Source organism: Lissotriton helveticus, chromosome 5_1 (genome assembly GCF_964261635.1).
Source record: "Lissotriton helveticus chromosome 5_1, aLisHel1.1, whole genome shotgun sequence".
Taxonomy (NCBI): Eukaryota; Metazoa; Chordata; class Amphibia; order Caudata; family Salamandridae; genus Lissotriton; species Lissotriton helveticus.
The window spans coordinates 363492338-363519960 of NC_136065.1; the positions used below are offsets into that span (position 1 = coordinate 363492338).

Consider the following 27623-nt stretch of genomic DNA (forward strand, 5'->3'; position numbering starts at 1 on the left):
GGGCCCTTCCAGGAAGTTGTGGCTTGCCTGATACATACACATAAGTGAATACACAAAACGGGCTGTACCTAATTGCATCAAAGTCAGAGATTTTTACTTGGGTGTGGGTGGTCACCATACCACAGAAGAAGACCATAATATGACAAGTATGGCTGCCTTAAGCCAGAGCCACAGCTACATCTTCACAGATGGCAGGTTTAATCCCTTTGTCAGTCCTTCTGTGACATTGAATGCTGTTTTGGAGCATTGCCTGAGGGTACTGAAGAGTTGGGCAAATGGCTTAGCACTCCCAAATAAACATAATCTCACCCTCTGTCTCCCATTCCTACAGGACCCATATGTGAGTTAATTTATGACAGAGGAAAGTGAAGTTTTAGGCATTGTGCGTTTTCCTAGCTCTGTGTTAACTGAAAGGGCTAGGACAACATATAGACTGGACCCATAAGAAACAAAGTGACTGCTTGAAAGACAATAGGTTGTTTAAGCTATGTTCCCAGCTTTCCTAGCAATCTAGTACTTGACCCATGGAAAAACTGGGTATGCTGATCATCTCCAGTTATATGTTCTCTGGCCTAAATAACAGCCGATTCAACACTTTGCGAAGTCAACTGTAGTTGCATGTACAGGTGCACAAAGGTCGAGTATTGAATGCAGTAGGGGAGATAATAATTTTCCCACTTGAATTTAAAACCATAACATTCTTACAAACACCTAAGTTTACACCAGGCTGCAGGCATTTAAAATCACAAGTGTGATGCAGGCAAAAGTCCCTAAATTGGTAACTTCTATAAGGAAAATACTAGAGAGTTCATGTTGGAAATGGCCCTTTCTAGGGTGCTTTCCCTCGACTTTTTGCTTTTCTCCTTCTCAGTTTTACACTGATCTGGATGCTAGCCTTAGATCTTTGAGCGCATTTGACACTGCAATTCAGTGCCAAAGCATTGTGTTTGTCATATACATGATTGGCTGATTTGAGTTGAGTCACTTGTCAAGGGGTAAGCCATATAGCCAGGGCAAATATCTTGAATGCTCCTCCGTGGGCACTGGTTGTGCATCCACTGAGGTAGCTTATCAATTGGGCCACAGGCTTGCCCTGGTGGGGCCTGTGTGCACAGGTTACTGTTACTCGGCTTGGCATTTAAAAGCTATGTGCCTAGGTTTTGCATGTCTCTTGCTATATTGGAGTTCTCCCTGGGGACAGGGTGTGGTGTTGGGAAGAGATAGGACATGTGCGTGTGTGCGTCACATGCAAGGGTGGTGAATGGCACAGGCGGTGTGTATGGTACGACAGGGCCTGCTTCTCACATTTGATTAGCATGGGGGAATGTAGGGAAAGGATATTGAACACTATTTTCTATAGGCAGAATAGTAGCAGTATCATGTTTGATATCAATGAGTTTATAATGGCAAATCCTCTCCGGTAGTGCGAGTGGATCCGACATTATGTGTATGGAAATGCCACTTTTGGGAAAGTGGCCATTGCGATGCTCATGGCTCTGTGTGCCTGTTGGCCTGTTTCCAATTCACATCTGGGGGCTAGAGGGTCAGCTACATCTATGGATTACTGATAGAAGGCCATAAACTAAGGGCTCAAGGGAAACTAGTAAACTCTAACTCTAAGGGGCTTTTCTTTATTGGTCACATGGAGGTGTAATTGGCACCTGCATTCCAAGGGGCAGGGTCTTGGCCCCACTAAATACAGTGATCTAACCCCAGGGTAGGAGAGCAGACAGGGCAGAATTTAGCGAGGGCCTGTGCATTTCAAAGATGGCCTCTTTAATTGATTGCATCTTCATTGTGGGTATAACTACTGGGGCTCTGGCCTCAGCAGTTAGATATGCTTTTGGATTTGAAACCATACTACACTGGTTCGATGCTGGGACATCGACACAAGGGATCCTTAGGGCAGTAGGGACTGCAACTGGAGAATCTATAGACTTGTGGTGGCCTGGGGCTTGTCATGCTCCAGGAAGGGGACTATCACTTGGTGGAATTTGTTTGACATTGCTGGCCTGCAGAGAAGTGCCAACTGTTGTGGCCCGGGCCTGAAGTACTCTATGAGGGCCAGTTAGCTGGTCCCCGTCCACAAGATCCCAGGGACACAAAGGATCTCACTGTTTCCATGAGATAGTAAGGACTCCACTGCATATTCCAGAAAAGGGTGGAAGTGGTCGTTGTTTAGGACAATGACCATCCTGACGTACACCGTCATTACACTGTGCAAAGGAGTGTGTTCGTAAAGATCAGCAGCCACCTGAGATACCGAGACGTGAGGAGTTTGAGGAATGAAGGGGAAGCCTGCAGAGTCCAAGGGACCAGTGCTCGCTTCGAAGGGATATGTGTTAGCTTGAGCTTCAGAGCATGCAGTGTCAGAGGGGTGTTGGGGTAAACTGAGCCAGGAGCTGAGACTGTCTCCGACCTCCAGATCAGGAGGATGACAGTGCCTAACATTGCAGCCTCTGTCCAAGGTCATTGATTTCCTCTCCTTGGACCCACGCTACAAGGTACTTTGCTGTGGAACATAGTGACGAAGCCCAAGGGGTTTCATGTGCCTTGTGGGCAACTGCAGCTGACTGTTGTGGACTATGGCAGTTTACGCCTCCACCTGAAGGGAAACATTGCTCCAGACTTGGAAGTGTGCCAGTTTCCTGGGTCACAACCTTTTGTCTATGGGGGGATCGTGATCCCGCACTCGTGGAGGTGCCGTTGGGTGCCTGGATGTCTAATTTGGATGGACGAAACTAAATAACTGTTTCTTTCCTTGTTAAGCTGTTACAACTGTCTAGCAAACGAGGAGCCAGTAGGGGCAACGTGTATCATTGGCTGGTGTCGTTGAATTACTGAAGGGCTGGGTCACAAGGTGTAGTCAAAGACTAGTGAGTTTTTGACCTTTCTGCAAATGGTAAAGTTCGATAATTGCGTAGAATTCTGAAGTGTATATACAATGTGCATCTATTTTTTATTTCAATTGGGAAGTTTGACAATTGCATATAAATATGAAGTGTAAATACAATGTGCATCTTGTTTTGATTTCAGTGTGGGTGTAATACAAAGACAAGTGTTTTATACATATGCTGTGAAGTCTTTTTGTGGTGTACACAGTGTGTTTCAAAGGTGGTGTTGTGCCAATACTTTACACTTGGGCCCTGAGGAGAAGCCTGACTGCTTGGTGCCAAGATACCTAAGGGTGAGCACAGGTTATCAGACACGTGTATAGTACTTATCCTATCTAGAGCAGTGGATTCTGACTGGCTGAAATTAGTCCCTGCCAGTCGGAAACCGCTGGGTCTAACAGTTCACATGTGCCGCAAATATGTAATTTAAAATGATAAAAGTCATTGGAAACAAAACATTTTGATTATTTGACATTTTGTCCATGCTTTAACATTCGGAATTTCAACTGCCTAAACCTAGCAGCAGTATTTGCAAAAGTTTTCACATTGAAATGAAAATAACATATTGATAAACCATTGTAACTTTTCTAACAGAATCGCCCATGAGGCATGCCGTGGCCAACTGTCTGGCTTTAGAAGCCTAGCTGCAACAAAAAGGATGCTGCCTTGAGTTAAGGACGCTTGCTGTCTTTACCCACACATATCCATGGAAGGGCACAATAGTAATTTTCTTTAAGTAAAGAGGTCCCTCCTCATACAAGCGAAGCTGCTCACTGTATGCGGTGGGGAACAGATGGGACCAGTACCATCAGTAAGCTGACGAGAGGTAATAACCTCAAAACACGTGTCCAGGGATGGCCAACGCGAAAGTGATTTTTGCTCAAGACTGTGGCAGAGGCGCACCCGCTGATGCTTACTTCATGGACCACAATGATTTGGGGCAACACGCTGATAGGACAAGCAGTGTGCGACCAATTGGACTTACTTTTATATTCAAGCTCCCTTGAGCAGGTGGGGCTGACGAGCCCGGGTTACGCACCTGCGTGCCACGAGTGGTACCGAACCTGAGAATATTCTTTGGCAGCCGACGCAGCACCCCAACATATATGCCTATTCCCTGCTGACGAGAGGTAACAACCTCGAAACACGTGTCCAGGGATGGCCAACGCGATAGTGATTTTTGCTCAAATCTCTGGCAGAGGCGCACCCGCTGATGCTTACTTCATGGACCACAATGCTTTGGGGCAACACGCTGATAGGACAAGCAGTGTGCGACCAATTGAACTTACCATCAGTAAGCATGTTTGTCTTGTCGAAGAAGGTTCTGGAGACAGAGGAGCTAGCACTGATTTGGAGAGAATACCAGTTGCAACTGGACATTTTGCCTTTATTCAGCAGTGAGACTTTTTTATTGTGTCTGGGGAGTAAAAATGCCATGTGAATCCAGGTTGTTTGAGCTGCCACAGAGAAAACTTTCTCTCCTAGACAAGTTCTCTTGGGCCACTTATCTCCTTTAGTGCCCCAGAACCAAATGCTCCACTGCCTCCTAATGGCCATGTTTGAGAACCAAAACCAACACATTCCTAGTGTGATGTTGTTCTTTTACCCTTTTTATGTATCTCTTAGGCAGCGCATGTGCTGTCTCTTTGAGACATGCTGTATCTACTCTATGGGATTCAATCACGCCCATCCATTTCCATTGGATTTTTTTTTGTGTGCCATTCTGAAATGCTGGCTTTTCAGTGGTGCATTGGTTGTATTTGTCCCGCCTTTGCGGGCATGGTTCACTCCCATGGCTACTTCCCCTATTACATGTTGGTGTTCACTTCTGTCTATTTCAGTTACTGTGGGCTGACTTTTTTTAAATCTCATCTGGTCATTTTGCAATGTTCTGAAATGCTTGCTTTCTGTGATGTGAGCCGTCGCCCAACCCCTTCCCTATTTCAGCTTGACCCGTCCCCCACTGACTGTTCAGAAATGCTTGTTTCCATGTTGCGAGCCGTCACCCAATCGACAGGTTTGTAGTTTGACCCATCCCCACCCGGCATGTTGGTCATCGCAACATGTTCACACAATGGGAGTTTAGAAAGTATTGCCGTACTGATAATACGCAGCTACTTGTTTTTAAACATGGGTTTGCACTTGCGAATGATAGGGCACTTATTTAAAAATTAAATGCTTACTTTCCTGTGTTGCATGCTGCCACTAAAACCCCTCCTGATTCGCAGCTTGACCTATCCCCCACCCACATCACTGCTTGTTGTGTGCCTATAACTATGTAGCACACTCAGCCAATGGCAGCGCTTTGCGCTCTGTCCACCATGGGCTGCGCAAGGCGCACAGACGGTTTAAGGCTAGTCTGTCCTTGATGTCGACAGTACTCTGGGCTCCTAGCGCTGAGCCCAGTGTAGATGGTGAGGATCCTCCTCTACCTGTAGACTTCGATAGCATGTGAGTGACAATTCGGGTGCCTCCTTAGTGAAGCTTCCAGATCCACACATTTCACTGCTACTGATATTTTTCAACTCCAGTTTTTTTAGTGGTGCTGTCCTTTTCCATGCATTGCAAAGTCTTTGTGCCCTTTGCCACAACTCCACCCTCTGTTTAGACAATGCCTGTTAACTTCACTTTCTTCCTAAATCTCTTCCTGTCCCATTATGCATCCTCATGGACTGTGCCCCTTACTGTGCCGTTTGCTGCTTAAGCCACTGCTCACTCCTTGGGGGGCCCAGTGCCCCCTTTCAAACTGTGATCATTCACCCTCTTCATCGATCCACTGTAGCATCTGTTGACTTTATACACTCCCTTCCCCATGCCTTTCACATCTCCCGCTGCCTTTACTGCACTCATCATCCCCTGCAGTGCTTGTCCTCCCCATGCATTGCCAGGATTTCGGATTTCACCATCACCCTATACCACAACAGCACCAACTGTAGCGGAGAGTTAAACAAAATGGTGTCTAGTTTAAGGTTAGATGCAGTCATCGAGCCTTATTGTTTTTAAAGCCGTTTCAATAATTGAAACTGACCCGGCTAAGACAATGAGCAGCACACAGTTGTCTATGTTTCCAAGGGTCTTCAGAAGTATGGCACTGTCTCAAACCACCTTTACATTATGAAGTCCATGTTTAGCATAACAATGACAATTATTTGCATGTTGTAGGTACACATGTCATGATGGTGCCCACCGAGGACTAATAATGAACATACCTGGACGATTATGGATATCTTTGGCATCAGAGAGCCTTCACTATGGCTCTGTGGCAAAATGCTTATTCTCAGTAAATTGGTGGCATTCCCTGGCGTAATGCTACCATCCCTTGCATAATTCTCACTTTCCTATGGGCATCCCAGTGGATTCTGAACCGTTGGACTTCAACAGACCGTGCAACCAGCTCATACACTGGACACTGGTCACATTAAAAAAACATCACCAAAGTGACAAAAAGAATAACATTTGTTTGCCAGGTTTAGGGTGATTAATTCATCCTTTGGGAGATGATCCACGTGTCCAGTAAAGGGTTCATTTCGTTTCATAGCAGGTGCAATAAAAATTCATAAACGTTCGACCACCATTAACTAAATTAAATTATTTTAAGGTACGCAACAAACCCATCTTTTATCTTTATAGTGTAACAAACAGAACTTCCCATTAAAGTGTATCATTGTATTAGTGGGATTTGGTTTACTGTGTTGTATTGATTTCGCAAGGATAGATAATTTTGGCTGTGCTTCATCATGGTGCATCACATTGGACTTGGTGAACACCTACTTTTGGATAACTTTAGCCACAGGCCCCCATGTTAATGAAATGATAGCACCTGGCGCTTAACATCTGTTTGAGGTCCTGTCTCGGGCTACCAAAGTGACTTCTGGTTTTCACTCCTGTTCATGATTTAAAATGTAATATTTTATTCTCCTTATTATGGTCTGGCTTGACAGCTGACCTGTTGCCAAACAATTATATGGCAATCACTAGAGAGGGGCTTAGGCTCTGCCCACATGTTGAGAGTCAGGAGTACATGTTTGATTGGGCAGATGCTCTGTGCTTCCACAAAAAAGCGCTCGCTCTCCATACAGCTTTAAACTGATCAGACTGTACCAAGTACAATACAGTTAAATACTGAATGGGATATGTAATCATACTGTTCTTAGTGAATAAAGTGTGTGGGATGAGTTATCCCCCTTTAAAACTAGCACTAACAGAAGCATTAGGTTTGGCATTTTTATAATATCCCACACACTGTCATGTCAAACAGAGGCAGCAACACATATGCTTGCAAAAGTGATTGTATACAACAAGAAGCTTGGAGCCCGCCCATTGCTTACCATACATTAGCTTTATTGTCACTCTTACTTCCTGCCTCCTAATTGGGCAGCTCTTGTCAGCTTCACTTCCTCTTCTTTCCTCTCAAGCATGTACCGTGTAATAATTGCGTCATCTTGATTAGGGCCCTTCCGCTGCTGGCCTTGTGATCAAGGTACTATTTTTCTTTTTTTCTTCTTCCAGTAGGTAATAATCAAGTAACATGCATCACGTCACTCCTGTCATTAATCAATATACGTTTCTTTTCATTGCATCAGGGACTGGTGCAGTTAGTGAAGGCATTATTTGAGTAACATTATTCTTATTCATCATTTAAATTCCTTTACGTTGCACTCTTGCCCTATCTTGGCATGAATTGCATTTCCAGTGTACATTAAATAGCATGGAAGACCAGCCATAGGTGTGTGGCCATTCACCAGTGGCACGTGAAGTAACAGCAGATTTTGTAGCACCCAGGTTAATGGAAAAATACTAATATAGTCCCAAAGACAAGAGATATTGACTATGCCAATGCTTGTTTCCAGAGCTGACCCGTACCAATACGCATTCCATTTAGCTTATGATATCACTTTTGATCATTATGTCACATACCCCTCAGTTGTGAGACATTTTGTTTATTATATTCTTATCTTTTAACCAACCTGATTTTAAGGATTTACATCAATGATTTTCTTCACTGTATTGCTTTCCAGATGTTACATATCTACTACACGTATTTCCCTGAGGGAAGCCTTGCTTCTTGAACCGTTAAATATCAATGGGGTGACACTGTGTTCCTCAGAGCCTTGGTATCATATAGTGTCTAAACCAGAGGTCTTCAATCTGTGGGGCACGACACCCCGGGGACCGTGGCATCCTGAAAAGGGGCGCACATCCCCAGACACCACTTCTGCCTGGAAACTAAAATGTTTGGTTTTGGAAAAAGGCACCCAACAATCGTCCCAGGACGGTAAATTCCATTCCTTAAAATGCTTCAGCTGAAGTTTGATTCATTGAGTCTCCTGTGATGTGAAAGGAAGAAGCAGGGCAGACAGATAAACATTACTTCCATGCAAATGTGTGCTATGAGTTAATCTTCACATGTAAAGGATGCTTGGGGGACGGTTCTGGCTTTAAGTGCTCAAATCACTCCAAGCATTGTGATGGCAAATATTTGATTTTTTTGAGTAGTAGTGCAAAGAGTTAACAACTTGGCTGTGAGGTGAGTGCTTTTAATCATAAGTGTACTTACACAGCACTTAGTACCCCTGTGGGGGGTTTGAAGGGGCAGTGTAAATCAAATTGCATTACTGGCAGTCTGGTATTCCCAAAATCTACACTTTGGAAGCACAACTTTATTGTAAAACTATTTGCAAATTTTTTAGCAGTCTAACTTATACTGTGTGAATGAAAGTATAAAATAATGACTTACACATTTATAGTGCTTTTTGTCACAGACTGTGACCGCATAGCACTAAAAATCCACAAATCACTATTCTCTGCTCACCAACCAAATGTAATTCTGTGGCTCTCTGGTTCCACACTACTCATGCCTGCCAAGGTGTACCCAGGTCATGATATCTGAATAACAATTAGAAGTTTAAGAATGCAAAAAAGAAGAAATTCAGAACTGATGTCTAACAATAGACCACACAAGACCTCTGTGAAAGTTTGAAAACACCTACTTACTATATGGAATAAAATACTCCCATCTGTACATTAAAAGCATATTGCAAGCCACCTTAGAGCTTCATGATCAAATGCCTCATGCCAAAACACTTTACAGTGCATTAAATAATAGAGGTTTCATAACGTACTGCAGTCCATTACCCACTGAGCAACAACATTTTTTAATTTATGTTTTATATGTAGCTACCTGATGGTGAAAGACCTAAACAACAAACAAAATATTTTGGGGCTTATTTATGAGAGGCTTGCACCGCCGGAGCATCACTTTTTTTTTAAGCTCCAGCAGCACAAGCGTCTCAATCCTATCTATGTGATGAGGCAAAGTCACCCTGCATAGCTTTGTATGGCCTCATAGATATGGAGTAATAAAAAGCAGTCTACACAACTAATAAAGAGATGCTCAGTCAAATCTAGAAGGAACTGGAAACACAAAGCAGCCCAAGTTGCTGCACCATGGGCATTGCAGTGGGTGTTCCCACGCAACACCCATGGATTTTGACGCTGCCCCAGATTTCCAAAATGACATGGGGCAGCACCAAAACCATACGCTCCTCCACAGCTGATGTAACAAGGAGACATTTTTTATTTTCTCCACGTTTTTCCTGTTTCCATGTGTGCTGCATTCTGTAGCTCACATAGAAAGAGGAAAACACCTCTCGGGGTAGCTTTTGTGCAGGAAGTTGCCCCTTTAGTTATTACATATTAATTTCCATAAGTCATACATTAAGGTGCTCCATAGGTGATAAGTAAAGAAAAGTGCTTGTGCAGTGCATCAAGGAATATAATGCTCAAACATGTGTACAAGAACAGTTTAAATCTTCAGTGAGCCTGTCCAACGTATTCATATCTGTATTTTTTCACTGGTGGGCTAAATTCATCACTTCCTAATTTGCCCAGATCCTGGAATTGATTGGTACAGACTGAGTTCAAAACTGTCGACGTTTTGACCCTCTTTGGAAGCATGGGCTTTCTCCCCATCATAGTGGGTCTTCATCAGGACTGAATATGGAACAACCTGGAATCGGGGAAGGGTTGTATCTGGCCTTTTGTTTAAAAAAAAAATCCCGTCAGTAATTGGGCAGTTCCTCACAAAGTCAGAACAGACGTCGCAAAATGCTCATCAAGCATGTCCCCTTATAGCTTCAGATTGTGTGACAATATATCACATTGCATCCCAATGCATATAACTTGCTCAAAAAGAACTATTGCCGCTCAATGTGATCCTGTAAAAGAAGGCGCGGTGCGTCCATTGGGGGCGTGGGGGCGTAGCCCCCTCGCCCGCCCGCAGCTCCCTCGGTGGTTTACAGTTCAAAGTAAATACGCAGACGCCAAGGCAGGCGGGACTCAGGAGAACTGACATTCGTTCCAATCATCATGTCAGTCAGCATGACATCACATCGCCCATCCCCTTCAGAGTCTGAAGGGGGTGGGCGGGGTGGCGTCATGTTGACTGACATGATGATGTCATGTCACCAGGGCAAGCAACACAAGTGTGCATGAGTGGGGACGGAGGGTGAATTTTTTACCCGTGCCCACTCATGCGCACTTGTGTTTGCACTTTTTGCGCATGCCCATTAGGAGCCCCTTGGGCTCCTAATGGGCGTGCTCCGGGCGAAGAGAAACCTGTGCCCAAGCACCAGGATTGGCTGCGAGGGGCTGCCAGTCCCCATACGTGCGTGATGTGAAGCGCCAAGGGGTCGGTGAGCAGGGATGGCGCGGACCGGTCCAGCTATAAGGTAAGTTTCTTTTACTTTTTAAAATTAAATTAAATTACTTCATATTATTTCATTCCCCGGAACCCGATCCCCCGCGTGAACCCCCCCCCACTCCCTCCCCGCGAGCCGTGACTTGGTGCTTTGGTATAGAGGTCGTGGCTGTGCTGAGTTAATCTTTCACATTTTAGTGTGTGCACCGTTTACTGTATGTGGGGATCTATATTACATTTTGCCGCATTCGGCTTTTAATTCATTGGTGAGATTTTTTTTTAAAAAACACTACTGATGTGAGTTGAGTATTTACAGTAACGATTAAGGCGCTATTACCTTTTAGCACACGTTGAAATATTCGTGCAAATATTCGTGCAAAAACAATATCGTTTGGCATCTAACACAATGTTAAAGGCCGTATGTTACTTTTTTTGCACAAATACGTAATTGTGTCTTATATTATAATAACACCTCATCCGCAGCTATAAAAACACATTTTCATTTTTTCTTTCAATGAAGTTGTCCTGCAGACAAGCAAAAATGCAATGCTTCAAACGTAATGTAAATCTCCCCATAATCCGAGCTCTGATCGCGTTTTATATAGAAAATACTGGTATTGTTGGCCTGAAGTGGGCTGTGACAAGAAGTGCATGTTTTGGACTACACATAGCGTGAGTGGAAGCACCTTAAAGCGCGGTGAGTTTTATTTTTCGGGGTGTCCAGATTTACAAGAATGACGTACACTGCAGGACTATATGACACAACCCAGCAAAATAAAAAATACAAAGTTTGAAACTAGACGAATAGTGTCTGTGATTCTTGGCTATCTTTTGAGAGACATTTATCTTTTCGTGTGACGTATCACTCCTTTGAGGTTGTGAAGTTATTCCGAGCTCTATCGTTGGAGTAATAAATCTAAAAGGTGAGCATTTCCTGTTTAGCTGGCACTTCTGCTGCGCGTGCATTCGTTCAGGGGTGATGTCCAAGTCAGAGTTCTGCTCAATTTAGGAAGGACTTTAAAGGGAAACTTCATTTTACATGTTTTAAGGTCTACTTCTTATTGCTACTTCTAATTACTTTATTCCAACTTGACTTCATGTGTTAGGTCATTTAAATGTACTATTATTATTTTAATTTGTCGAATTTGCTTGAAAATGCACAATTTTACCACTCTTTTTTTCAAACCCCCCCATAGGTTGTTAGGGTTCGCGCGCTACGCTCGCTCACCTCAGTGCAGTACGCCAATAATTTTACGGCTCACCACTTTTAAATGTCACCAGCCGCCTCTGTGTAAAAGGATGTCATGTGAGTTCAGATTGTTTGAGCTGCGATAGAGAAAACTTCTCTCCTACACAAGTTCTCTTTGGGCCACTTTCTTCCTTCAGTGCCACAGAACCAAATGCACCACTGCCTCCTTGTGGCCGATTTTGAGAACCAAATCCAGCACATTCCTAGTGTGATGTTCTTTTACCCCTATTCAGAGCTTACCCTAACCATCAAGCATTCCGTTTTCTTTATGGTATAACTTTTCCTCATTATGTCACATTTCCCCCATTTTTGCACATTTCGTTTGTGACACTCTTATCTTGAAGCTAACAAGATTTTTTTTGTCAAACATCTGTTTATTGAAAGTTTTTTTTAAAGTGTTGTACAGTCCGTCACAAGGCCACACATAATATCCCGCCATCACCCCCACCCCACTGCTAAAGTGTACATAGTTTCTTAAAATGCGGGAAATCTGGACTACACGTGCCTCTGCAGACCTCTGTTGTGCCAACATTACATTATCTGAACTCTGAAAAATAAAAACTTTAAAAAAAAAACATTATTTGCCATGCTCCTTCCCCTGAGTGGACAAATTTAGGAATTTACCACTAGACACCAGGGTTTATCATTAGTAAAAAAATTAAAAAATCTGCTGGGGAAACCCCATTATATTTCGGGCGTAACTCCACCCCTAAAGGCCATTCAGGATTCATCCCAAATAAGCCCTCGCCACAGAAAGCGCACCAAAGACCAGGGATTGACTAAAAAAAAACAAAAAAACAAGTAGAATGCGATGGGGGCAGACCATACTGGTATTGGGCCATACCTCCACCACTGAAGGCCCAACAATCCACCTGAGGGGCATTTTGGAGGATTTACTCCATGTCGACCCTCTCCAAGAGAGGAGGCAGAATGTACAGAAGACACTTCTCAGTGTTTTGGGTTCCCAGTGTAAATCTACAGTAAGCCCACTGTCACCGATTACTATTGTGTGTGTGTGTGTGTGTGTGTGTGTATATATATATATAAATTACCCTTAATAAATATTCGAACATAGCTAAACAGATTGTATTTAACGTTCCGTTTCTTTGCCAAACTTATTTGTAGCTTGAGTATATTTTATTTGGGAGCACGACTGCATTTATGCCATTTGATTTCTCTTAATTAGCAATAATACCACGCCTAAACTGGTGTTAAGGAGTAATCAATAAATTACATTTAAAAATAAATTAGCAATAAAATGTTACACACAACTCTAAAGAGCTAATTGCCAGTGGAGTTTGTTTGTTTCTGAGCGTTATAAAAAATTGGCGATACAGAGCGATAAAGGTTTGCTAGTTGATCACTTTCTTCTTAGTTTTTGACAGTGTTATGCACATGCTCCTCACAAATTGTGCTTTGTGGCGTCACATATACTACACTACCTATAAAACAAAGTGTATGGACCTACTCTCAGCCGATCTGTGCTTTCCGTTGCTTCCCACCTTCACCCATGTTCCTCCCACTTAAGCCTGTACACGAATTCCAGGCAATTTTCCAAATCTCTGAGATTTTAGACTTATGTTTTTATGATGATTAGGGCAATAAAGTGTTTGTAAGGTAATATTGGTTTTTTTATTCATACAGTGTTTTGCAATGATTTTGAGTAATTGTGCAATAAAATCTATCTATCTATCTATCTATCTATCTATCTATCTATCTATCTATCTATGCAAAGGAAAACAACTCCTTTGGCCAATGCCTGGCCTCAGCCTTGACCTCCACCATTGAAAAAGAACCAATCAGGCTCCCTGGCTTATTCTCTGAAAAGAGCCAATGTTTCCATGGCAGACCATAGCAACCTCTTCAATCCCATCTGTACATTGTCTGAGGGCCTCTCGAAGTTCTTAATGGAGAGCAAATCACACGAGGCATGAAGTGTAAGCGTTTCTAGACAGAAGTGTATATCATTTGAATATTTTATATCAAAGTATAGGTAGATAATATTTTAGATGTCTTAAGTACTGGAAACATATAAGGTAACTGGAATCTAACTTCACAATCTTACATCTATGACGCAAATTTAGATATGATCTCACTTTTCAAAAGTTACATGTTAATGATATTGTTACATGTCTGTAACAGGGGAGCATTCTGCAGCGCAACTTAAAATTACATGCAGTATAAAACCACAGGGCTTTAGCTTTAGAAGTGAGTGTCTTATGCAGTACCCTGTGTACCTCCCTCCAGAATGTGTGGTGGTGCGTTCTGGACCATGCTTCGTGACAAAAATCCATTGGTGTTACCTGGCATCTAGGGCATCCTGATGTTCTTGCCGAGTATTTATTTATTTATTTATTTTAGGATTTTGTAAAGCGCGTAGTAACCCGTAAGCATCCCAGCGCTAAGATCAGGACAATCAGGAGGGTAACAAAAGGAGAGAAGAAAGGGATGGAGATCAAGGGAACAGGTGGGTTTTCAGAAGTTTTCTGAACCGGAGGTATTCTGGTTCCATCCTAAGCTTACGGGGGAGGGCATTCCACAGGCGGGCCGCGTTGACAGAAAAGCGCCGTCCGCCAGTGCGCGCTTTCTTCACTCTGGGAATAATGATAAGGTGTTCATGGTCAGAGCGAAGAGATCTTGTGGCTTTGTAGGGCCTAATTAATTTTTTAAGGATGGGGGGGCCTTTATCCTGCAGAAGTTTGTGGAACAGACAAAGGGCCTTAAACTTAACTCGTTCTCTCACTGGGAGCCAGTAAAGAAGCTTCAGGGTGGTTTGGCCGAGGATCTGGCCGGAGTGTTAGTAAGAATCCGGGCCGCAGCGTTCTGGATCCTTTGCAGTTTGTTTAAGGTAGCGTCGGGGGCACCCAGAAAGATGGCATTGCCGTAGTCCAGCTTTGAAAGAATGAGGCCTTGGATGAGCAATTTCTGGGAGATGGAAGGGAGCAGGGGCAGAATTTTCCTGATAGATTTAAGGTGCCCGAAGCAGACCCCAGCGATTTTTTTGGCGTGGGTCTTAAAGGACAGGTCTTTTTCTAGCCAGATTCCCAGGCTCTTGATCTCTGTCTTGGGGGCTGGCGGTTCGCCCAAACAAGGGGGCCAGATGTTAGGGGGGAGGGAGGGCCTCTTTTGGCCAAGGAGTAGGATATCTGTTTTTGATCCGTTGAGTTTCAACGACGAACTGTTCATCCAACCCTGAATTTCGGAGAGGCAGCTATGAAGGTTTGCAGGTTCCTGGTTGGGATGAGATAGAGACACCACTAATTGGGTGTCATCCGCGTAGTTGATAATTTTCACACCAAACGGGATGACCACCTCCTCCAATGGGGACATGTAGACATTAAATAATGTCGGGCTTAATGAAGAGCCCTGGGGCACTCCACATTGGAGGAGGGTTGTGGGGGAGCGGGTGTCGTTCTCCCAGACCTGGAAGGAGCGGCGGTCTAGGAATGATGTGAGCCAGGCCAGGGCAGTGCTCTCCACACCAATGTTTTTTAGCCGCTGGATTAGGACCCGATGGTTAACAGTGTCAAAGGCCGCGCTGAGGTCCAGGAGGATCACTGCCACTGATCCTCCTGCATCCAAAAGGATTCTGGCCTCCTCCACTGCCGCGAGCAGGGCGATGTCCGTGCCCTGACCAGGACGGAATCCGGTTTGCGAGCTTCTGAGCAATTTGTTGGACTCCAGAAACTGCGAGAGCTTTATGTTTACTAGCTTTTCACTGATTTTGCTTATTCCAGGGAGGAGGGAGATTGGCCTATAATTGGCCATGTCAAGGGGGTCTAATGAAGGTTTTTGAAGGAGCGCCTTGACAACGGCCTTTTTCCAGCTAGGGGGGACTATTCCCTGGAGCAGTGAGGAGTTGATGAGGTTGGTTAAAGGAGGGGCGATCATCGGGGCCACTTTTTTTAGGATGCGTAAGGGCACCGGGTCACTAGGGGAGCCGCTTTTGATTGTAGCTAGCGTGGTTAAAACCTCTTCAATAGTTACCGGGCCGAAGGAATTTAATTGGGGGGTGGTAGGATTCGAATTAGTGCAGTCTTCCTCCATATGACTGAGGTCGACAGGAGGTAGGGAGGTGAGAATTTTCTGGATTTTCTCGTCAAAGAATGTAGCCAATTTGAGACATTTCTCTTCGGAGGTGGAGGGGTCTGAACGTTTCTCTGGTTGCGGGTCTGGGATTTTAAGTAATTCTTTTAAGATGATGAAAGTTTCCCTGGCAGAGCAGGAGGAATTTTTTATCCTTTCGTCAAAGTATGTGCTTTTGGTACTGCGTAGGGCGAGTTTGTAGTTTTTTAAGGAGGTGTGGAAGACGGCTTTTTTCCCTGTGGATTTATCCTTCCTCCATGAGCGCTCTGTTTTTTTGCACTCCTTACGTAAGAGATTAAGCTCAGGAGTGTACCAGGGAGCAGGGTTCACTCTTTTGACTCGTTTTAAGGAGGTAATATTGGGAAGGAGATCGTCGAGTGAGTGCGTGAGCCAAGAGTTGAACTGGATGTCTGCAGTGACTGGGTCATCGAGTGAGCCTGAGTGTGGCGGCCCAATCGTCTGGCGAGAGTTTATGCCAGCGTCGATCAGTGACCAAGGTTTTTACTGGTAGGGTGGGTGGAACAAAGAGATGCCAGTGAAAAGGTATCAGGAAATGGTCTGTCCAGGGTAGGGGGAGGGGGGTATGGGTTTTGAGATCAGAGATATTGGTGAAAATAGGGTCCAAAAGGTGGCCCTTGTCATGGGTGGGCTCTAAGTTCACTAAACGGATGCCAAAAGACGTGAGATCCAGGAGAAGTTTGGAAGCCGTTATGTCCCTGGGGTCTAATAGGTGGAGGTTCAGGTCTCCCAGGATTAAAAAGTTGGGGGTGATAGTTGCCATCTGGATGATTGTGTCAACGAGAGCACTTGAGAATTTAGCTGGGGCTCCCGGCGGGCGGTAAATCAGTAGACCTGAGAGGGAGGATACAGGGGATATCTGTATGGCAAAGTGGCAGCTTTCGCAGTCGTCAATCTTACCATCGTTGGTTCTGCAGGAGAATTGCTCTTTGTAGATTATTGCCAGTCCGCCTCCTCTGCCAAGGGGTCTATTCTGTGATTGGATTTGGTAGCCAGGTGGTAGAGCATTGACAATGTCAGCGTCATTGGTGTGAGCCAAGTTTCCGTGAGGAACAGAAAGTCGATGGCTCGCTCTTGTACCAGAAGGTTGATTTCGTGGCAATGTTTGGGAAGGGACCTGCAGTTAAGGAGGCCGAGCTGTAGGCCGAGGCATTCTACGATGGCAGGGGCCGAATTACAGAGGTCACAGTTAGTCTATTAGTAAATGGTTTCTCTCCTGTATAGATATAGTTACACTTAGAGTTTTTCGAGGGATTAAGTGCAAGGAGCCTGTCCCTGGTGTAAGTGGTTCGACCAGCGGGAGAGTAGGGCATAGTGACTGGGCCTAAGGCCGTCTGGGCCCGGACGGGCCCAGACGGGCTTGCCTTAGGGGCGCCTTCGGCGCGCTGATGGCGCGCCTGCTGCGCCCGTCCGCTGCGCGTACGTGGAAAGCACATGTTTTTATGGGGGAGTTCGGGGCATGGCCTCGTGTCAGTGGGCGTGACCCAAAGTCAGGCTCGCTGATGGCGGCAAAAGCGGAGTACCTGTCCCGTGGCAGCGTTTAGCTCGGCTGCGCAGGGATCAGGGAATGGAAACAAGAGCCCCTAAATCAAGGTAAGAGTGGGCTGTTAAAATATAACACAAGTCACAACAATTTTAAAAATCGGCTTTTTGTAGACCAAACAAAGTTCCCGGCTGTGCCTCAGGAGTATCAAGATCTAAGTGCGAGCTCGTAGTCAGCTGCGTTATGTAGGCGGGGGGGGGGGGGGGGGGGGGGCGTGGCCTCGTATCAGGGGGCGTGGCCTCGTGTCAGTGGGCGTGGCCCAAAGTCAGGCTCGCTGATGGCGGCAAAAGCGGAATACCTGTCCTGTGGCAGCGTTTAGCTCGGCTGCGCAGGGATCAGGGAATGGAAACAAGAGCCCCTAAATCAAGGTAAGAGTGGGCTGTTAAAATATGACACAAGTCACAACAATTTTAAAAATCGGCTTTTTGTAGACCAAACAAAGCTCCCGGCTGTGCCTCAGGAGTATCAAGATCTAAGTGCGAGCTCGTAGTCAGCTGCGTTAGGTAGGCGGGGGGGGGGTGGGGGGGGCGTGGCCTCGTATCAGGGGGCGTGGCCTCGTGTCAGTGGGCGTGGCCCAAAGTCAGGCTCGCTGATGGCGGCAAAAGCGGAATACCTGTCCCATGGCAGCGTTTAGCTCGGCTGCGCAGGGATCAGGGAATGGAAACAAGAGCCCCTAAATCAAGGTAAGAGTGGGCTGTTAAAATATAACACAAGTCACAACAATTTTAAAAATCGGCTTTTTGTAGACCAAACAAAGCTCCTTACGCTCTGTGTAAACGAGATGGTGTCAAGTATGCTTGGCAAAGGAAATAGAAGTGCACAAGTTTAAAATGGGCATTACTAGCTACTTTGCGCGCCTGTGCCCTACGCCATTCGCCATCCGTTAACAGAGACACTAATTCCCGATCCCAGGCTGCCCATTTTAGAGCAACATTTGTGGGTCTATCAGATTTTAGGGCTGCATTTAGTCTGGATATGATACCAGGGATGTCATCATTATCAACAACGTATTTATAGGCAGTCACTAATTAGACCCAGGGTCATGCAATGGCTTTTATTTTGGTAGCCCTCATCTTGCCTCTCTAAGAAGCATTCATCCCTCTGTTGCCAACCAACACAGCACCTCTTACTTCCAGTTCTCTAGTGTAGGGGCATACCCACCTTCCATCTTATGGTTTAGGCCCTTAGGCAATTAGCAGGGCAATGTCGACGAACTTAGTGACAACCTTATTCTTCTTGGGTCATTGGCTTATCCTCAGCAGATAGCCCACCAAGTCAGTTTCCCCTACTGTTTAGCCGACTGTGTCTATCAATTCCTGCCAATAGTGTTGTATGGCTGGGCATTTCCACATTATGTTCTGGAGATGCGCAGTGTCATTTCCACGCCTAGAGTAGGCGAAGGGTGGCACTGGGCCTATTTAGCTAATTTTGCAGGGAGTGAGGTTTGGTCTGTTTGAGATTTTAAACTGGATATATCGAAAGCGAGCATTATGTGATACCTTCTGTGTTTACTTCAAGGCTTTCTGAGATTCTTTGTCATCGAAGGCACAACACACTCCTAACTTCCATTTATTCCTGATCGTTTGCAAGGGGACACCCAAGTATTCGTGCATAAATGTGTAAAGCCAGAATACAACTCTTCTTCCCTGCCCTATTGTGTACAATGTCTGTACCATTTCATGTATAGCGGGTTCGGTGATGCCTATATCCCATAATTGTTTAAGAGCATGATGAAATAATCTTCTATTTAGAAGAAAATGCCCTCCTGGGATGCTCTATTCCACTTTCAACGTTTGAAAGTCAATTATAGTACAATTGTGGGATAACTTCCCTATAGTATATATCCCTAGAGCATCTTACTGATATATGTCTCTGAGGTTGAGTTTCCCTAAAGTAGTGGGAGTCCCTCCCAGAATATTAATGTTAATGAGTCTTATAAAGCACACAAATACCCGCAGGTGTCTTGGTTCTGGTTAAAGTGATGAAGAAATACAGATGTCTATAGAATTAACCAGTGCTAAAAAGTCAGGTTTTTAGCTGCTTCCTAAAAATCAGCAGGTATGGGGCATTTTTGATCACAGATGGTAAGGCATTCCAGGCCTTTGCCGTTCCCAGAAAAGAACTCCTGCCCGCCCAAGTGGACAGTTGGAAACTGGGAACAGCAGTAAGTTTATCCGAAGCTGAAAACAATGTTCTGACAGGTTTGTACCACTTAAAACTATGCTGTAGATAGGTCAGGCATGATCCATGAAGTGCTTTGTAAGTGATACAGAGAGCCCTGAAAGTGCATCTCTGTCTGATAGGAAGCCAGTGTAAATTCTTAATGGCTAAGGAAACGGACTGATATTATGGTATTTTTAACAGAAGTCTGGCTGCTGAATTTTGCAAGATTTGCAGCTTGTTAAGAGTATACTGAGGGGCTGTAGGAAATAGACCGTTGCAGTAATCCAATTTGGAGGTAACAAGTGATAAGATTAAGATTTTTTGCAGGTGAGATGGAATAAAGTGGGGGATCTTTTTCAACATCCCTAACGTATAGAACGTCGAGGGGGAGAGGGCATTAACATGGTTATTGTAGGTCAGTTCAGTTTATGATCAATCAAGACTCCCAGGTTCCGAGCTGTGGTGGTGGGAGAGAGCAGATTACCCAAATCTGCTGGCCAACATAAAGGTGTCCAGAAGTGGGACTGTGCTCTGCATTCAGTTTAAGACAGTTCCTACTCATCAAAGTGGAGACTGCTTGCATGCAGTCGTGGAATCTGTTGCTGACTCCTTGATCTGTCGTGGTCAGAGATACAACAATCTGAGTTTCGTCTGCGTAAGATGTTAAAGAAAAGCCGAAACTCTTAATGAGGTTAGCAAGGGGTGAAATATAAACATTGACTAGAGTCGGGTTGAGTGAAACTACACAAGGAAAGGAGAATGACTGAGATGTATACTTTCCAGGTTTGACGGATTGTTCTCTTTTGGTGAGAAAATATTTTAAAAGGGTCCATGCAGTACCGATGACATTGATTTCCGATAGCCGGTTCAGCAGCAGTCTATGGTCTACCGTACCGAAGGCAGCCGGGATATCAAGCAGTATCAGTGCTGCACCTTTATTTTGATCGAGTGACTGCCTGATCTCTTCGGTCACTTTGATCAAGGCTGTTTCAGTGCTGAATCTGCTATGGAAACCAAACTGCATGGCATCCAGATGAATATTAGACTCATTATGATCCTTGAGTAGAACATTCGTAATTTTTCCACAACGTTAGATAGGAAAGGGCGGCAGGATATGGGACGGTAGCTGCTAGAGTTTTTTTGGTCCAGGTTAGCTTTTTTCAGAATCGGTAGGCTGGATGCTTTCTTCCAAATGAAGGGAAATTGGTCTGCCCAGAACATATCCGAGAAAATGGCCAAAAGTGGGGAATCAATGGATTCCACTGCTGAACTAGCTATTTTAGGTAGGCATGGATCATAAGGCGAGCCAGATGAGGGTCTCTCACAAGATTGATAACCTATTCCAGAGTAGATGGAGTGAAGCTACTAAAACTGGGACCATTACCAGGTGTAAAGGTGGAGTCCGTAAAAGTAGCTGAATTAAGAGTTGAAAGAGAGAAGAGATTTTAGACTCCTACCTTTACCAGGAAAACGTCTGCTAGATTGTTACAGAAGGGTTGAGAGTGAAGACTTGAAGCATCAGATGCCACTGTGGTGAGTTTTTTTACTATCATAGAAAGCTCTTCTGATGAGTTTTCTGCTTCCTTAATTTTTTGGGTAAAATAAAACGATTTTTTTTAAGAATAAGAGCTTTATAGGATGCTAAGCAGAGCTTATAATTGGTTTTCTCCATCTCATCATAGTTATGCATCCAGATCTTATCTTGCCTGCGGCATTTTTGTTTTTGTGCTTCCAGTTCTTCTGAGAACCAAGTAGCGGGTATGGTCCTTCGTTTAGGTTTGCTTATTTTAGGCGGTACAAGCAGCTGAGTGGCTTTATCAAGCCATTTTGTATATTGAGTGGCCACAGTATAGGTATTAGTAGAGAGCGCAGGAGAAGAATTATTGAGTTCTTCCAACAGTTTATCAGGCTGTAGGGAATTCCAAGCCCTGGAGATATATGCGCTTGAGTAAGTAAGGGGCGTAAGGCTGTACCAGTTTTGTATACATGATACTTCCCTGCAAACATCACAGAACCATCCTAAACAGTAGTGGGCAGCCTCCCCTGTGTTAAATTTGGAGCATTAACAGGCCTGTAGCACTCCCTCACAGATATGTGACTTTGCAGTTTCTATTTCATCCAGCTATATCCATTAAGATATGTCAGTGCTCCCCCATCCTCAATATGGGGCTGCTTTGTGGGGCCAGACTGGTAATTATGTGCACCAGCATTTTCCCAGAAGGCTGCAGGCGAGGAGCCTGCTTTCAGAACTGGATAGGCTACCATGATCCAACCATGTTCACTTGACCTGGTCACAACCTCTTGCACATTGTAGCTGGTTTGAACATTTTTACCAAGGGCTGATTTACCAGACATGCCCACATCTGACATCTGGAAAGACCAGAGATGGTTGACAGGCTTCTTGATAATGTCACCTCAGGCTCTCCCCTGGACCCCTGTCCTCTTAAGGTGCTTAAAACCTGCCAGGAAGCTGTCATTCCCCAACTTATGGAGGTCATGAACCGTGCGATCTCTGAGGGAGTCTTTCCCTCCGTGTGGAAGACAGCGATTGTGAAGCCTTTGTTAAAGAAACCGTCTCTGGATCTGGGCGAGTTGAAACATTTTCAACCCATTTCCCTATTGCCTGCCCCCGCTAAGATGCTGGAGGCTTATTTAAACCACCACCTCAGTACCTATTTAAAGGACCACCATCTTCTTGACAGATCCCAACATGGCTTCAGGAGACATCATAGTACGGAGACTGCCCTCACGGCAGTCCTTAATAACATCCGCATCCAGGTTGACTCTGGCCATACTACTCTCCTGATCCTGCTGAATCTTACCGTGGCCTTCGACACCCTGTCTCCCCATATTCTGGTTTCCAGACTGGGAGAGGTAGGTGTTGAGGGTCCGGCTTTGAGTCTCCTTGCCTCCTTCCTCTGTGAAAGGGAACAGAGGGTGAAGATGGGCCAGTTCCTCTCTGCCCCCAAACCCTTGCATTGTGGGGTCCCTCGGGGCTCTTCTTTAAGCCCCACGCTTTTTAACATTTATGTGGCCCCCCTTGCAAGTGTGGTGAGATCTTTTGGGCTGGAGGTATTGTCCTATGTGGATGACACCCAAATTATGGTTTCCATCACACATACGGCAAGGGACTGTGCCCTTAACTTCAGGAATTGTATGTAGGCTGTCTCCCAATGGATGGTGGAGAATTTCCAGAAGTTGAATGGAGAGAATACCAAGGTACTGATCTTTGGGAAGGATCAGGAAATATGGTCCAGCCAGTGGTGGCCTTCTGTGCTCGGGGAGTGCCCTCGCCTGGCCATCCATGGGAAAAATTTGGGTGTGCTAGTGGACACTGCCCTTTCTTTAGATCTTCAGGTAAACAGGACCGTCTCCACCTGTTTCGGTATCATTAGGACTCTCAAGAAGATCTCCCACTATCTCTCCCCCGATGCACGCAAGCAGGCCACTATGGCATTAGTGTCTTCAAGACTGGACTACTGCAATGTACTTTACATGGGCATCAACAAGAGCCTTATCCATCGGCTCCAGATGGCACAAAACGCGGCAGCAAGACTAGTACTGAATCTCCCGAGATACAGTTCAGCCAAGGCCGCGCTTTGGAGCCTTCACTGGCTTCCGATGGACCGCAGGATTACTTTCAGGAAGAGGTGTGGCGCCGCGGCCAGGGCGACTGACTCCGGAATCTGGGGATCACGGTTCGATCCCCGGCACCGGCGGCAGATTAGCCCAGCACCATGTGACTCTGGGCAATAGCTTGCTTAATCTTCCCGACGGCCCCCAGCGCCTAGAGACCCTTACGGGTGATTGTGCACTTTACAAATGTGGATTATTATTTCAAAATCCTGTGTCTGACCCACGAAGCCTTTTATTATGCGGCGCGGAAAACATCAAGTCGCTTGTCCAACATTATGCCCCTAGTAGACCTCTTCGATCTGCTTATAAAAACCTTCTCGTGGTCCCTAGGTTCCAGAACGCCAGATGGGGTGGCAGTGCCTTTTCCACGGTTGCGCCCAAACTGTGGAATTCTCTCCCTCTAGAGATCTCCGGCCAGGCCTCTCTTCTGTTATTTTGCAAGGCCTTAAAAACCTGGCTTTTTCCTTGACACCCTTTCTCAAGCTCTATTTTTCCCTGTGTCCCGTTTTTCCCGCACCAGCGCCTTGATGCCCTTGGGCTAAGTCTGCGCTTTATAAGACCACAAATAATAAAGTGGGAGTGTTTGAAAAAAAATCGGGGGAATGTATTTTCCTCATTGACATATATTGAAGCAAAGGCAATTTTAGGCAGGAGACAGCTAAAATAAAGCCATTTTTGGCTTAAAAGATCAGGAGTCTCTCGCCTGAATCGGGTCTGTTGGCATGCATGATTTTGATTTTTGCCTTTGTTGAATGCAGGTTAAACCATCATGCATTCATTGTCCTCACGACCGTAGCCCCGGTTTTGCTGGCTATGAGCTCAACAGAAAGCATCTGCAGCTTTGTGTCCTTGTCAGATGGACCAATGCCCGTTCTGGCTGGTGTGCTGTAATATTAATAAAATGCAGAGATGCTCCTGGATGTTCTGAAATTAAAACCGGAAAAAGGCCCTTGAAGAAGCTCTTAATCATGTGACCTCTAAGAAATGTGCCCCTGGACTTTAGTGTGCTCCCACATCCTCAGGCTTCATTATTGCTTCCTGTGAATAGAATTGAGCCATTGGGGAGTAGTGTTGGAACATGGCATTCCATCCTGCTCTGAACGGAGCCCATTGCCCTGCAGCCCACCGGGAAAATGCCAGAGAGCCAGAATGGCCAGTCCGGCCTTGCTTTCAGGAAGGCTCCAGTTGTAGTGAGATTGGTGACCTTATAAAACTGCACCAATCTGTATTCCACACATCCTCTCATGTTGTCCTCAGGAACCGTGTAGCACAGATCGATGTACGGGCTACTGGAATGATGCCATTCTGGAATGGATTTACAACACTTGTCACATAGTCCACCATCTGTTTCATATTATGCAGATTTCAGCAACAAAAACATTTTTTCTAGCTCAAATGGTTCAAAAGTTACTAAAAAGCACCACACGCGTTGCAACTAATTAGCAAAACCTCTGCGAAGATTAACTGGCAATGTTTCAGTTACTAATTACTGTATTCAGGTGTAAACTGGTTCTAACAAAGTGCAGCTTCTGTCCAGACAGTATTAATGTGTGTTAAAATGACGAAATTCTGAAACAATGCTGACAAGAAAGTGCTGCAATATGCCACATGCATTCTTGCTGCATAATTTAGTCAACAGTGCCGCATAACTTGGCCCTGATTTTCTCCCTAGTTACAGATCATTCGCCAAATATGCAGCCATTATACAAACAAGTAAACAACCAACACACATACACATATAAAATATCATATATCAGAACATACATTCACTGTACACCTACGTGTACAAGCAACAAAGAATATAGTATAAATAAATCCAAATGTAGGACATAAAAGCAAACTTGAAGAAATAAACATCCCTATAAATGCATATCCACTTAAGCAAGGAAGAAAAATTACCCCCTGCTATTAGCTGTTAGGATAGTAAATCAGATGTACAAAGAGCGCAGAGGACCTGTGTGTTGGAGGGGGGGGGCGGAGAGAGGGTAGGAAGGAGGGAGGGGGAGAGAGAGAGAGAGGGAGAGAGAGAGAGAGAGAGAGAGACTGTTTGCCAAAGGGAACAATATTCATGTTGTTTTTTTCTGAGGGTCACACAAAGGTCCTTAATTCTTAATTTGCACAAAAGAAGACGCAGCAAATAGCTCTAGAAATCCATCCATCCGCACACACCGCCTCCCCACCACCGCACTCCATCCGCAGTGACGCAAGCCTGACAGAAATGCTTCCAGTTTTCTAAAAATACCATGCTGAGCTGAAGGAAATGAGTAACGCTAAGAAAGCCTTGATGAGTGTATTTTGCGTAGGCATCTCAGCCACCTGTCTGCAGGAACAATGTAAACATCTGCTAGTGGTGTTCGAAAGAGGCCTCCTGTGACCTACATAGGCTCATGCATTCATTTATTTATTTTTGCACTTTTATATCATATCCCTTGCGCCATGCAAGGGGGACACAAGGGCAACGCAAAACCTAAATGAGATTTCAAGCCACGCAAGGCCACCTTGCATGCCCTGATGGCTTGATAAATCTAGAATAATACAAAACATCTCAAATCTCTGCCTTGCGGTTACTCTGCGGCAGGGGGGCGTAGCATCTGTGGAGCGTGGGTGTTTCCACGTATCCACCAATGGATTCTAACAAACTCTCAGATTTACCAACATAGGTAGACCTGGGAATGCGTCAGAATTGTACACTTCCTCACCAGACGTGCAATGATGAGAAATATCTATATTTCTCAGTTGTTTCCTCTTTCTAAGTCTACAGCACACTTAGAAAGAGGAACATTCCTCTGAGGATTGTTTTTATGCAGGAGGGTGTTCCTTACTGTACAAAAACAATCCTGCCTGCAAGGTAGGCACACTCGCAACATGACGCCAGGGTACCTGTGTTGACGCTAGGACCAGATTCAAAGAGTTTGTGTGGGACATGCTGAAGACAAGTCATCAACTGTCACCAGCACACAGACTTACTCTTCAATACAAAGATTTCAATACCTCTACACCCCTATGATGCATTAGGAGCTGATGTGTTTTACACTTAGACCCATTAGCTAGACCCATGCTGTACAAAATTAGGTAGACAAGTGATTTAGTACTTACCCACCACCATGTAAACTATAAAATAAACCTGCAAACTCATTGTTGATGTCATCAATGATGTCATTTGAGATGTCATCAGTGATGTCACAAATTATGTCATAGAACATGTCATGAGTGAAGTCATATGTGAGGTCATAAGCAGTGCATGGCGGAGAGCAAGTTATTGTTAGCGCTGCTAACTGTAACTGGTGAATTTCTGTTTTCTTTAGTTCAAAACGTTAATGTTATCACTGACATATTCACCTAACTATAATGTTACTTTAACCTGTTTTCTTTCAGTAAATTTCTCCGGTTTAAAAAAAAACCGTAAAGTAATACTTAATTCCCAAAGGTAAATGCAACATCCCACCGCGTACGACCAAAGTCCTTGCTGTGCTAGGCTTTTGGCTATACACAGTAGAGGCTTGGTCATTGGGCCTGGCCCTGAGCACACCATCCTTCAGGGCTGTTTTTTTTTGTCAAAGGGGAGGGTGCTGCATGGCCCTCCTCCCGATTTTTGCACATTTCAGGGGTAGCTCACCAGGACCCCTGATGGTTCAGTGAGGGGGACAGCGCACCCCCCACCCGATATTAACAGTTTTCAGCCCGGGAGTGGGCTCCCCGGGACCTTTGGAGGCTCGGGAGGAGGGGAGTCATGCAGCTCCCCCCCACTACATGAAGTCATCCCCTAGAGGAGGGCTTCCAGGGCATTAGAAATTTAAATGTGCCCCGGACGCCATATATATTTTTCTTTTTCAATCCTGCGAAAGTCCTGCGTGATTGCAGCATTTTTTGGCATTTTTTATTACTTTCTTTTTTTTCATTTTTGATCCTGGGAGGGTCCCTCTAGGTTCCCCCATGGGCCATAGAGGGTCTTCTAAGTATTCCTACCCTGCCCCATATATCTTTATGTTTTTTACAACTTCAGGACAGGGAACTATGTCGAGTGGAAGAATAACTTTTGTTTCTGTATTTAAGCCATCCATTTGACCCATAGTAGTATTTGATGTTGTGTTGGAAAAAGTTGAAAAAATGGCATCCACTTTATCATAAAAGAAATTAGCCAGTTTATCAAATAATTCCTGGCTAGGTGTGATTGTAGGTGCTACTGGGTGGGCCAGGCTGGTTACAGTATTGAATAGTTCCTTCGACGAGTTTTTTGCAGCGTTATTTTTTGCTAGAGAAAAATAATGTTTTGGTATTGAGAAGCATCTGTTAATATTGGTCAATGCCAAGTTTATATACCTCCTTGTCTTTATC

At 44.8% G+C, this 27623-nt stretch overlaps 1 protein-coding gene across 1 annotated transcript in view; it reads right to left on the reverse strand.

The window, feature by feature from the left end:
* The window catches only part of HTR6 (5-hydroxytryptamine receptor 6), a 176277-nt gene that overhangs the window by 101766 nt on the left and 46888 nt on the right, over positions 1-27623 (reverse strand). The window contains exon 2 of the mRNA XM_078642489.1: positions 10731-10762. Coding sequence (XP_078498615.1) covers positions 10731-10762 — 32 coding nt within the window. The remainder of the gene's footprint in view (positions 1-10730; positions 10763-27623) is intronic.